We start from the raw sequence: 13009 nt of genomic DNA, 5'->3' as shown, positions 1-13009 counted from the left end.
ATGTAAAACATGTCCTCTCTGTAATCGGTGCTTGGATTCTCTTGGTGCTCCTTTTGTACTATAAAGTAATAACGACAGCTGCAGACCCAGGGCGATTCCCAGCACCATGCTGGTTGGACAGTTGGCTGGAAGGACTCACGGAACTCCCGAGAGCCGCTGGAGTTCCCGCTGGAGCCCTGCCTGTCCTCTCGGCTGGAGCTGTGGCCGCGCTGATCGCTGGTAGCGACGAGCTGGCGGCGGCGTGGGGTTGCCCCCAGGCCTGGTGCATCCAGGCTCTATCGCAGGGACACAGCTGCCCCGGCAGCTGGCCTCCGTGTCCTGTCCCCCTGGAGGGCGAGCCTTTGCCAAGTGACCAGCGTCCTCACTGGGAGCCACGCGGTCAGACTGTGTGGTGCGGCCCACGTGAGCGGACAGCCGCCTTCTTTACAGGGTCAGCGCTCCGTGCCCGTCCTTGTCTGCACGTGTGCTTCTTACACTGTGTGCACTAAGTTCTCTCCTCACAATGTCTTATTGACTCACGGAGTTGTGTTAATTTCAGGCCTACAGCAAAGTGGATCAGTTATACACAGAGCCACGAAGTTCTTTTTTTTTTTTTTTTTTTTTTGGTTTTTAGGGCTACACCCCCGGCACATGGAGGTTCCCAGGCTAGGGGTCCAATCTGAGCTACAGCTGCCGGCCTACCCCACAGCCCCAGCAACTCCAGATCCGAGCCGCATCCGTGACCTACACCACAACTCACGGCAAAGCCAGATCCTTAACCCACGGAGCGATGCCAGGGATCGAACCCGCCACCTCAGGGTTCCTAGTCGGTTTCGTTTCCACTGTGCCACAGTGGGAACTCCCATTAAGTTCTTTTTAACCTTGAGAAGTTTTGGTTTTGCTTCTCTCTTGTAAGCAACAGACAGTAAGATTTTTATTTTTTATACCACTCTGAGAGGGGTTTGCCTTTTAATAGAAGGATTTAAGCCATGTACACTTGCCATAACTGAAACTTTTGTCCTTCTGTTCTAGTATTATTTTTTTGTCTTTCATTTTTCCCCTCTGTTCTCTGGGCTGTATTGTTTGCAGCTTTGGGAGGAAAGGCCTTGGATGTGACAGGTTGTCTCTGACTCCTGTTGTGCGTGTCTGCAGCTCGGCACCTCTGCCCCTCCCTCTTCTCTAGGCTAAATTTAATCTGAGGTCTTAGGCCCAGCTTCTGCGTTGACCTTTTCTGTTTTCTTGTTCTCGGGATTTCTAGATTTATTTTTGTCTTTTGCATTTAGTTTTATATTTACCACAGTCACTGAACGCTTGCCATTTATACACAGGAACTCGGTTGGCTCTAATGTGTGCTGCCCGTCGTGTGTGTGTCCGCATCTTCCCTCTCTGGATGTTTTGTTTCGAACTGTGTGTCTGTCTCCTGTGCTCCGTCCGTGGAATGTCTGCATGTCGCGAGATGTCTTTGGCTTTTATTCGTGAACAGCCCCTTGGCCGCAAGAGATTGGTTTGAGGACCTCCATCCAGGGCCGCTCCGCGTCGGGAAGGAACCCTGAGCAGCGCAGTGCCGGTTTCTTGCGGGGACCTGAGCCCTTGTCTCTGCCTGAGTGCTTCAGCGATGTGTTTGCTTAGCCTGGAATTATTAAGAGGAACAGCACCTTTTCAGGATGTGTTGGAATGTTAGTCTTGTTTTTACTCAGTTTTTTTACCCAGCGCTTCATGAGCTTTTAGGATGTGTAGGCTCGCCTCCAACTCTGCAGGTTTTAAAGTTTTGCCACAGCCGCTGGCACTGCTGGGTTGTCTGAAGGGCCCCGGCACAGTGCCAGAGGAGGAGGCCTCTGCTCGCTGCCCTTTCTCTCCTGCAAGCTGGGTGCCGGGAAGGGGGTCTCTAATGGTATCCTTGGAAAGGCGTTGGAGGTGAGAAGAGTGGGGGACCAGGGCTGTAGTCGTGAAGAGTTAGGAAGGAGTCTAAAGGCCGTCTGGTCTGGGCCACCGCGCGTGTCCCAGGGTTGGCTGGATACACCCTTCTCTCCTTCTCGTGCCACCGTGTGTTCTCCTGACTCACTGAGCAGACGCTACACCGTCCAAGGACTTATTTCAGGCTGTTCCCATCAAGCATGCGGTTAGCGGCAATCACCTGTGTGTGTGGCTTTTATTTGTTGTTAAGTGTGTGCTCTTTATCCCTGGGTGTACTGCGGGTATTATAATTGGAGCTTGGCAAGAAGTGTGTCTGGCATAACGAACCTGCCAGGGTTGACCTCGGGTGCTTGTCATTACCAGGTCCTGCAGAAGGTCCCAGCCCAGGCCTCACTCCCGCAGGGCTGACACCGCCTTCCTCTGCCAGTCCTCAGGGTTCTCCCAGATCGCAGCAGGGCCCGAGGGCTTCCTCTGTAGAAAAGACACTCTTCCCTCGAGGCCCTGGCCTCGCCTTCCGGTCGCTTGTTCTGGGCGCAGGAACAGCGCCTTTGGCCTCTCCTTCTGAAAACAGCCTCGGGCAGGGCCTGTGCCACCACCCTCCTTAGCGAGGGGCCTGTAGGATGCGACCAGTGCAGAGGCCCAGTGGGACACGGGTGCCACTCCCGAGGTCCCCCCGTGAATGGCTGCTGCTCTAGGCGCACAGTTGGTCCCTTGGCCGTGTCGGTGGAGGGTGAGGCTCCCCCGGACCTGGTGATCTGAGTGGATCCTTTGTCCCTGCTGGTCTCCTAAGGAGTCGTTGCAGTTATTTTATTTTTTCGGTGTAACCGAGGAAGGGAAGGACTCGCGGGTTACCTACCAAATTCACGTGTGGTTTATACGTGATTGAGCTGCCCTGGTTAAAATGTGGTGGAGCACGAAGTGTTAAATGTTTAAACGGCTCTGTATGAAGTCCAGTTCTCAGCACCCCTCACCCTAAGCCTGCCTAAGCATTCGCCCCAGAGGTTGGCACCTGGACCAGACTAGGCCGCACCAGTCTGCACATGTCACAGGCCTGTTTTTCTGGAGTTGTTTAAAAAAGCAAGGGTGACGTGTGGTGGAGGGGTTGGCCAGCAGCAGAGAACACGGGGCGGGTCCCTGCAGGGCACTTGGACCGCGGGGCAGCACCGCGTTTGGGCAGGGCTTCTCTAGGTGAATGTGCCACCGGCCGCGCTCCCTTGCCGCCGGGACTGTCAGCAGCCGCCGGGACCCGGGAGTTGCACGAGCAGAAGTGCTTGTTTGGAACAGTGAAGTCTTTCTAGTTTTGCTTTTTCACATTTGGGCATTTTTACCTCCTTTCCTTGAAGACAGGAAATTTTTTTTCCATTTAACATAACAAGTTCAAGGTACATGGCAATGTTTTATGTCACCACATAATCCAAGCTCGAAACATTAAAGAAATAACTTTCTTTTCATTCCTAAATCCATCAAAACATTAAAGAATACAGTGGAGGGGTTTCTTTTCCCCAAATGTATTTTTTTTTTCTTTCTATGTATTTGTTTTTCCAACAAGGAAGCAGTCTATTTTAGAATTTCAAACAAAATTTACGATTGTTGTACAACAGTTTTTAAAAAGGATGAGATTAGGATTAGAAAGTGATAAAAGAAGCAGAGAAGCAGATGTTACTGTGCACTGAGAATGTGTTCAGAGTGCCTTTGACCCCGAATTGTCATTGGAACACACACCTCTTTTGCTCAGACTTTTTTCCACCATAAACCTGCATTCCAGACTGGCGGGTTGAGGCAGAACCTGTAAGTTCCTTTGCAGGAGAAGTTAGATGCCAGAGAACAGCTGGCACAGAGGCTGTTGACATGGCATCCGCCCCGCGGCCGAGCGCGTGCTGGAGCGCAGTCGCTGCCATCTCAGCAGCTCTTGCTTGGGAGAGAGGTCTCTTCTTTGCAACCGAATCCAGTTCCCCACCGACTAGTAGGAGGGTTCCTGTTTACAGATGTGGAAGCAGAGGCTTAGGGCTTGGGCCCTTTGTTTCTGCGGTGCGGACAGGATGGGGTGAAGCTCTGGTCCTGAGATCACACTGCTTGAGCTCGAGTTTAGGGCTCGGCGTTGTGGCTTGGGCGCCCTTCCTTGATTTCCCGGGGTCACGGTTTCCCCGTCTGTGAAATGGAAATCGCATAGGACTCAGTGGCTTCTCACATGGCTCATGTTAGAAGCTTAGCACGGTACTCCACTCATGGTTGTGTCTCAGCTGCTATTTTTTATTATTTTTACAAAATTTTATGTCACAATTTTGAATTGAAATGGTATTGGGCCATTTGCTTTGAGAATTTTCTTGCTGCTTCACCTGAGCAAGCTGATGTGCTTTGTTTAATATCTCCCTCTCTTTAGTAGGTAAAACATTTTCAAAATATAAATTGAGTGATTTCCTTATGTTCTTTATCAGGACCATTTAGACATGCAGCAGTGATAGCAAAAACTCCAGGGTAATTTGTACGTCCGCAAGCTGATGTATTGGTAGATGTTGCTAGATATTAATTGAGAACCTCCAGAGAATTGAGAATCTCCAGAGTAGAACATGAATAACATGTACTTTGTCATGTTATGTCCCAAGACTGAAGTTAAATATTTTAAGGTTGTTAGACAGGAAATAGTAGTATTTCTTTTTTGCAGATGATGAATCCGAGAAAGACTTTCCTGTTGTCAGATATCAAAGATATTAATTACCTAATAATTAAATGATTATTTACTTAGTTTTTTTTTTTTTTTTTTTTAGGGCCACTCTTGTGGTATATGGAGGTTCCCAGGCTGGGGGGCCAATCGGAGCTGTAGCTGCCAGCCTACGCCACAGCCCCAGCAACGCCAGATATGAGCCGCTTCTGCAACTTATACCACAGCTCACGGCAGTGCCGGATCCTTAACCCACTGACCGAAGCCAGGGATCGAACCTGTGTCCTCATGGATCCTAGTTGGGTTCGTTACTGCCGAGCCGTGACAGGAGCTCCTCTTTTTCTTTTTTAATTCAACCATGTTTACCACTTGGTACTGATGATCGGATGACCGAGTATGTGTACTACGCACTGTTTTAATAGATAAAACCACCATGACTTAGACTAGTGTTTGCTGGTTACTTTGCAGAGTTTTGCATGTTTGTGCTTCTTTTCAGCAGTGAAAATATGACCATGTTTAAAGCTATTTAAAGATGTCATTTTGAGGTAATGTTTTCCCATCCTTTAAAATAGCCTACATTTTAACCGGATGTTTTTTCTAGCCATCCATCAAAAACTGGAAGCAGATGGAACGGAAAAAGTAGAAGGATCCATGACGCAGAAGCTGGAGAATGTTCTGAACAGTAAGTTTTACCTACTACCCCAGACCGTTTATGAACTGCTTTATAATAAGCTCTGATACAGTTCTAACAAGGCAGTGAGTTGTAGTTCAGTATTTATTTCTAGGTAGTAATGACTTAGTGAACATAAAGGGGAATAAAAAACATCGAAAATGAGAAATCATCATTTGAAAACAAGCCAGTATACTTCTTAAGAAGCAAAACCACCACCATAAAGGGGGCCAGCGTGTACGTAGCATCATCGAAGACGGAAGCACTCTGAGGCAGGAGCCATGATTGTCACTGACCAAAGCCTAAAACCGTCTTCAAGCATCGGCCGCTGTTAATGCAGACAGCCTCAGCCAGAATGAATGACAGATACTGAGCTGCCATCTGGTTTTTAATGCTTTGCTTTTTTTTGACGCCTTGCCTTTTTCCAAAACAAAGTTAAGGCAGCTGCATACTTGAGTGTTTCTGCTGCCGAGACATTTAATCAGAACTGTAGGCCAGGAGAAGCTGATTCATGCAGTGGGGGTCTGTCCATTTCCCCTTCTTTTTTCTGGATGTTCGAGCTCCTGGCTCCTTCCCTCCTGATTGAGAAGAAACTCATCAGGTAAAGCGGTCCCTCTTGTGGTATTCGTGGCTTAGCAGGAAGTCATTCTCTTCCCCACATGTAGAAAAACTTCTGACAAGGAGCAGTGGCACCCAGGGCAGTCTCCTTGCTTTTAAACATAAGCACATAGAGCACGCGGTTCCCTGGGAAGCAGGGTTAAGAAGAGCTAAGCAATCGTCAGGTCTTTGGTGGTTCTGTGAACTCAGGGTGGGGATGCCAGGTTAGTTCTGTACTTGTAGCTGGATGTAGTTCCATCAGCAGGACTTGCTGAGCTTTTTTGTAGTGTCCGTTCACAGACCCGGAGACCTCTGATAATAAAGTTCTCTAGGGAGACCCTTCCATGTGATACAGGCTGTCCCTGGCAGTAGAATTTGAGCTCTTGGATTTCATCGCCGGATTGATGAGTTCGCCAGCACCTCGCATTTTCCGCTCTGGTTGTCGTTGTTGTTGTTATTATCATTTTGCCTTGAGAATTGACCTTGTTCCTTGTTCTTACCTGAGAAGCAGTCACCAGCTTTGTTCAGGTGGGTGTATTCTGAATCCAGCCCAGATAAGCCCTTACCAGAGGTGGTGTGATCAGTACTTAAAATGGTCTTGGAGGGTGTTTTCTGCTTCAGGATGTTATTTTCCCTGGAGAAACTGCTATCGAATCATGATATCTGTTTTTTTAAAACGACTCTTTTAGTAACTTGTGGTTGAGCGTTATATATATAAGGACCTGACCTCCTTTCTGGGAGGATGTGGGTTTGATTCCTGGCCTTATTCGGTGGGTTAAGGATCTGGTGTTGCTGGGGCTGTAGCTCTGATTCAATCCCTGGCCCAAGAACTTTGATATGCTGCAGGTGTGGCTGTAAAAAGAAAAAGGAGAAGGAAAACAAAACAAAACAAAACAAGGTGGCACATACTGGTATCTCACTGCATCAGTAGAGGAAAATAGGTATTTATTGAGAATTTGAAAAATCATGATCTGTTTCACATGGAAGCCTTGGCATAGGTAGTAACATAATTTTTTTTTCCTTTTCAGTAGTTTATGTAATTCCCCCTTGGGACTTAGGGTATAAAATTGTAAGGAAATTATTCCTTTATAAGCACAAACTTCTTCTAGAAATGTGTCCTTTCAACTTTCTGCTGAAGTTTACTCTTTTGGGGTTAAGTTAGGTTTAATGTGAATGTCACTTCTTTGAGACTCTACTTAAGGACTTTCTGGGGTAAATATTTTATTTAAAGTAGATTCCTTGGAGTTCCTGTCATGGCACAGCGGTTAACGAATCTGAGGAGGAACCATGAGATTGCAGGTTCGATCCCTGGCCTTGCTCAGTGGGTTAAGGATCCAGCGTTGCCGTGAGCTGTGGTGTAGGTCGCAGATGTGGCTCGGATCCCACGTTGCTGTGGCTCTGGCGTAGGCCTGTGGCTACAGCTTGGATTTGACCCCTGGCCTGGGAATGTCCATATGCCACAAAAACCAAAAAAAATTATAAAATTTACCTGTTTTTTTCATTTTCTTATTTATAACCAACAGTAAGCAAGTTTTTAATGTTTTAACAAAAATGTTGTAGGTCACAGAATATGGCTCATCTTCCCGTTGATGTGTTGCTAGGGTTGTTCGCTTGGTTCAGCTGCCTGGTCACGGCCCCGCAGGTGGGCCCGGCGCTGTCCCACCTCCCTCAGGGGACAGGGTCCTGGGGGCTGCTTCTCAGGGCTGGCGTCTGGTCCTTGCTCTGTCGGTGCTGATGGAGCACCTGCTGCTTCTGTCGCGGGGGAGGAGGATGGCACTTGCACTTTATGTCTGCGAGCTGACGATCCGGAGGCAGGGAGGGACAGGGCGGCAGCTGATTCAGTTGTGGTGTGAGGGTACCTGGCTGGTGGGAGTCCTGGGGCTGGCATAGGGCACCCCGTCCAAAAGTGGGGTGGCGAGGGTGGCAGGGAGGGCTTTGAGCCTTCAAAGAGGCAGAGCACACAGACAGGCAAAGGGACACTGGCTGGTGGGCACCAGTGGACCCGGAGGTGTCCCCGCCGGGCATGCAGTGGGGGGAGGAAGGCGCTGACCTCGGGGTGGAGGCGCTGTGGTCCAGGATGGGGGCTGAGTGCAGCCGGCGTGCGCAAGTGGGGGCGAGGCTGCCAGGTCCCCGTCACGAGCTTTCCGTGCCGTGCTGTGGAAGTTGTCCTTGTCCTAGGGCTAAGGTGAGCCAAGGGAGGGTCTGAAGTAAGGAAGTCACACTGTGAACTTTTAAAAATCATTCTGCTGTCCGTCCAGAGAGTGGATTGGCAGAGTACTGGTCAGAGACCGGGGGAGGCTCGGCAGAGGTGCGCAGTGCAGATGGAAGGGTCGGGGCTGGGGCCTTCTGCCAGAGAGGTCATGAGGTCAGAGTGAGCCTTTGGTCACCAGGTGGAGTGGGAGTAAGAAAAAGAGCGAAGTCCTGGTGACCTCCGGGCTTCCGGCTGCTTCTGCGGAGGGAGGAGCAGCTTTGGGGCACGAGGAGGGGGTAGAGGGGAAAAGCTGGTTTGATTTGTCACTTTCTGAGTGTGTGATTCCCCAGCGTCAGACTGCCACTGTCCTCCTTGCTCCCACAGCTTTCCAGCTGTGCCCCAGTGAGCAAGTTGAATAACCTCGCTGTATCTCAGTGCCTGCATTGTAAAATGCAGATAACAGCAAGTGCCTGTTCATGTGGGTGTACGTGAGCAGGTTTCAATGATTTAAGAATTAACACATGCTCTTAGCACCATCAGGATTTTAGAAGAACTAATAGCAAGTTTTGCAGAGCAGCATCCACACGGAGCAGGTGCTGGATATTGGCTGTGTAAGCCCCTTAGCCCTGCTTCCTCCTGGGCAGGAGGGGCCCTTGCATGCTCAGACTTTCTGGCTCCTCCTGTGGCGTCTTCGTTCTTGTCATCCTTTTTCACAGCTCTTCCCAAAGGCAGGTAACCCCAGGGCCTGCGAGTTGATTGTCCACCTGGCATCTTTCCTCCGCCATCCTCCGTGCTGAAGTCTGACCCCCGGCCTCGGGTTCTCTTCCTGCACCCCAAGTCCTGATGGCCACCCCTAGCTCTGCTGGCAGGGTTCATTGAAGGACTAAGACGGTCCCTTAGGATGATGCTGGGATGTCTCACCTGCTCTCCTGGGGTCTCCTATAAACAGCAAGGGGCTGAGTGAATCACCTCCCTGGGAAAACAGGAGTTCATCTGTGGTTGGCTAAGAAGAAAGGCTTTCTTTGTGATAAGTGAATTCGAAAAAAAATTGTTTGTCTAGTGAAGATGGTTCTTAAGCTAGAGGACACATCTTGAGCTGTAGACGTGAGAGTCGCCAGGATTGAACGATTTCCCCAAGTGCTACGTGTGAAACGAAAAGAGAGACCGAGGGCTGAACACACTAAGGATTGCCCGTGAAGGTCCCGTTTTCGAAGGAGCTGACTCTTGCGCAGGAGTAAATGTTTAAACAACCGGTACTCCAAAAAAAGGAAAGAAAAACGAACCCAGTATTGGCCTTGGCATAAATTTTCCCGTTGCCATTGATTTCCAGCCACCCCGGTGCACTTCCCAGACCCAGGCGGGAGGAGGTGGGAATGACAGCTCTGAAAGCAGTGCTGGTGCCTTGTCCCCGTCTCTCCTGCAAAGTGCTGGCTGTGGGCTCACTCTTTGGTGCCGGGAACCCCAGGCCTGGCTCTGTGAACAAGCAGGGGTGACTCTGGTGATACGTGGTTCATGTAATGTCACCCCATTCCAGGTGGCTTCCTGTGGCTCTTTTCTGGAGCCTATTAAGAGGAGTGAGACACACAGCATTGGGTTGTTGGGTCTCTGTGTCCTGGTTTTGCTGTGAATTTAAGTGTCCGTTTTCAGTGTATACCTCAGAGTTCATCCACCCTGGGATCCTGTCCCCCGCCCCCGCTCACACCAAGCAGACGCACAGGTAACACATCGCGTCTGTGGCCCCGGTGTCAGGGGCCAGTGCCATCAAAAGGGACAAGAGAGGGCTTCGTATCTACTTGAGTAAACATGCTTGCCGTTAGCAGGCACCAGCAGTACATGACTGGCTTTTCTAGATGACGGGTTCCTGGCCATTTTTTTCGTTGTTGAGACGTAAGGTCAATCGGCAGGTGTGAGTTTGACTGGTGCAGAGACCTGTCTGCCCGGCTTCTTCCGGCTCTGGGGAGACGCAAGTGACAAGCGCCATCGCGGGTGTAAGGTGCACAGAGTGCCGGGGGGATTCACGCATGTGATGCCACGTGACCACCCCCACCACCACCCCCCGCCGCCCAGTGCCATCTCTTTGGGGCGAGAGCATCAAAGAGCCTTTGAAGCTGCAGTAGAGTGTTGTGACTGTGCTCCCGGTGCCCTGCGTCCATCCCAGACCCAGTCCTCCTGGTGCCGGGGGTCGGGACCCTTTGACCCGCCTCCCCTGTGTCCAAGGGCTCAGTTTTGCAGGCGCCACGGCTCGTGATGCCGGCGGCGTCTGTCTTCCTCTGACTGACCGCACCTGCCCCGGGGCCCAGGTCCATCCTTGCGCCTCCTCACGCTGAGGAAGACCTCGCTGGCTGCCGGCCCAGCTGAGGCCAGTGTCGCTGCTGTCAGGCCCGGTGTGTGTCTGCCATCAAGACCAGGACGGCACTGTCCCCACGAGGGGAAGCAACCGCCTGCAGGCCCGGACGAGCCCAGGGCTGCCTGACCGCGCCTCTCGGTGGCAGCATGTGGCCGCCCACCCCCCTGGGCGCTGCGTGCGGGGCCGCCTGCGGCTCCGATCCTGGAGGCAGCAGCTGCCCCCCTTCCTGGTCGCCTCAGAGTCCACGCGGCGAGCGTGGCTGGCAGAGCTGCAGGTGACGTCTCTCCGTCTTCACTCTTTTATTTTGTCATTGGATCGAATCACCCAGTTACACTCAGAGCTTACGAACTCCCCGCATTTAATTGAGGCCGTAACGTCCACGACAGGAGAGTGATTGAGGGACAGACATTATCTATGAATTAAGTTTGTATGTTCATAACATAATTTCTCTGTGCATAAATTAAAATTGTATGTATACATTTCTGTACAAAGGTATATTTTATGTTGTAATTTCTGCCTATAAGTTTTTCTGTATAAAATGCTTACATTTTATTTAATTTTAAGTGGATTTTCTACCTGTGCGTGTTTTCATACTTTTTAGGGGAGTTTAAAATCGTTAGTTGGTATTTTTTTTTAATTGTCTTTAACATAAGATGAGAAAATTCTAATTTTGAAATCTTACAATTTTTGCACCAAATTCCCTTATTGTACAAAAAAAGTGCTTGAGGGTTTAGTATCCACAGCTCAAACATGAGTAATCAAGCTTTTCAAAATACTCAGTCCCCCACTCATGGATCTATTCATTTATGATGCCTCAGAAGTTTATATTTGTAAATAATAAATGCTTAATAATAGTTTTCTTCCAAGAAAAATGCTTTTAATCTTAGTCAGATTTCCAGTATTCATTTAGTCACCACTATGTGATTTGGTAGCAAGAGGGGACTGTGCATTTTTTTCTCGTCTTAGCGTAGAACTTCAGTGGTGAACAGCATGTGGTAAAAACAGCTATCTTGACAAAACGGAGTTATTATATCAGACCTATAAATTTCAACAGAATTTAAACTCTATTTAGATAAAACAGTTATGTTACAAAGATGACTTTTAACACTCAGGCCCCCCACAGTGTGGGCCAGAGAATGTGGCAGGCCAGCCCCCCAGTGAGACTGAGGTCATTTTTTTCCATCTTTGCTTGTAGTCATTGGACCAGATAATACAGAAGCTTTTTATGAGTAGTGATCAAACAGCCAGAAAAAAGTTTATCTTTTTTTCCCTCTTTTCCTTGTGGCTAATTAAAAATAACTCACAAGTTGAAAAAGCTATTTTTGTGCAGGGTAGACTTTGCTTTAGATAAACCCTTTCATTACAGTGATTCATACAGTTTGAGATCTTGAAGGTAAAAAAAGTATATATAAAATGTTCAGTTTGTGCATCATTTTGTAAGAATTATCTGATTAAGGGAAATATTAATGGTGTGTTAAAAGCTTGACCTTTTAAATTGCTTATGTAATGTTTCGTGCCTGCTATGCGTAGGTAGATGATTTTATGTAGAAGTAAGATTAAGCCTAAAATGTTTCTTTCAACAAGTTTTCTGAAAAATTTCTTTCTTTGTAAAACTATCACAGATATGCAGATAGTGAATCCGGAGAATTTAACTAGTGTCCTTGTGTGCGCACTTGTGTGTATGTGTGTATTTTAACCTCTTGTCTGAATTAATGAAGTAACCTAAGGGCCCGTAATACTGTAAAGTTGGAAAGAGTAGCTGAGTAAATGTAGATTCACATTAGAGAATTTATTTCAGCCTGTTTGGTATGGTTTTTCTTAATCAGATGCCATTAACTGGTACACACGTGTGAGAAGACCTAGCAGGCAAATTTTAAGAGATCTCCAGTATAGCTGACTTTTAGAGAAGTCATTGAGTTTTAATATCAAGTATAATGAATAGCAGCCTGATGTTTTGTTTCTTTTGCCTGGTTACACATTTTCTGATTTTAAGTAGTTCTTATCTAAGTTTCTCTGTCCTTTTAAAATAGGAGCAAGCAATACTGCGGACACATTATTTCAAGAAGTCTTAGGTCGAAAGGACAAGGCAGACTCCACAAGAAATGCACTCACTGTGCTCCAGCGATTTAAGTTTCTTTTCAACCTTCCTCTGAATATTGAAAGGAATATTCAAAAGGTAGAGTGCATATTTATGTGCATATGGTCTTGGATGTCATAAATTTTAAAGAGTTGTTAAGATGTTTTTTATCTTAACCAAATGTCTTCATTAAACTTTACTGACCGTTTCCAAAATGTTTCTTTATTTTAAAGGGTGATTATGATGTGGTTATTAACGATTATGAAAAGGCCAAGTCCCTTTTTGGAAAAACAGAGGTGCAAGTTTTCAAGAAATGTAAGATTTGTTTATTACTTCTAGATTTTCTACTTTGCTTTTACAGGAAAATGTGGAATGTATCCTGCAAAGAATGTTAGGTGTGTTTTAGCTTTTGTTTATGCCGTGCTCTTTTTAAAGAGACAGTTACTTCTGTCTGAAGACAGTTACTTCAGAAATAACCGTGGCTTTTCTTACTGAGATGGAGTGAAAACTGTGGGATTGCTTAGTCTCGGACTTTCTGTGCTGCTTGTTAATCATGGTGCTATATTCAAAGGTCT

General features: G+C 47.9%; 1 protein-coding gene across 50 annotated transcripts in view; it reads left to right on the top strand.

Annotated features, from left to right (window-relative positions):
• Nucleotides 1–13009, top strand: part of EXOC2 (exocyst complex component 2) — a 146032-nt gene that overhangs the window by 51289 nt on the left and 81734 nt on the right. For 40 of the 50 annotated variants that reach the window (XR_014809399.1, XR_014809398.1, XR_014809397.1 and 37 more), the window contains 3 exons: nt 5154–5234; nt 12388–12533; nt 12668–12749. Coding sequence is in view for 34 of the 50 variants with exons in the window: in XM_003128146.6 (XP_003128194.1) it covers nt 5154–5234; nt 12388–12533; nt 12668–12749 (309 nt within the window). In the remaining 16 variants the exon portion in view is untranslated. The remainder of the gene's footprint in view (nt 1–5153; nt 5235–12387; nt 12534–12667; nt 12750–13009) is intronic. The other 10 variants (XR_014809403.1, XR_014809402.1, XM_084967172.1 and 7 more) reach the window with 1 other exon arrangement.

Source organism: Sus scrofa, chromosome 7 (genome assembly GCF_054392235.1).
Source record: "Sus scrofa isolate SSC_HxYL_T2T_F1_AM1 chromosome 7, Sscrofa_HxYL_maternal_Yorkshire_Landrace_v2.0, whole genome shotgun sequence".
Classification (NCBI taxonomy): domain Eukaryota; kingdom Metazoa; phylum Chordata; class Mammalia; order Artiodactyla; family Suidae; genus Sus; species Sus scrofa.
Note: the sequence above shows the minus strand (reverse complement) of the source record. Positions and strands in the feature narration are given on the sequence as shown.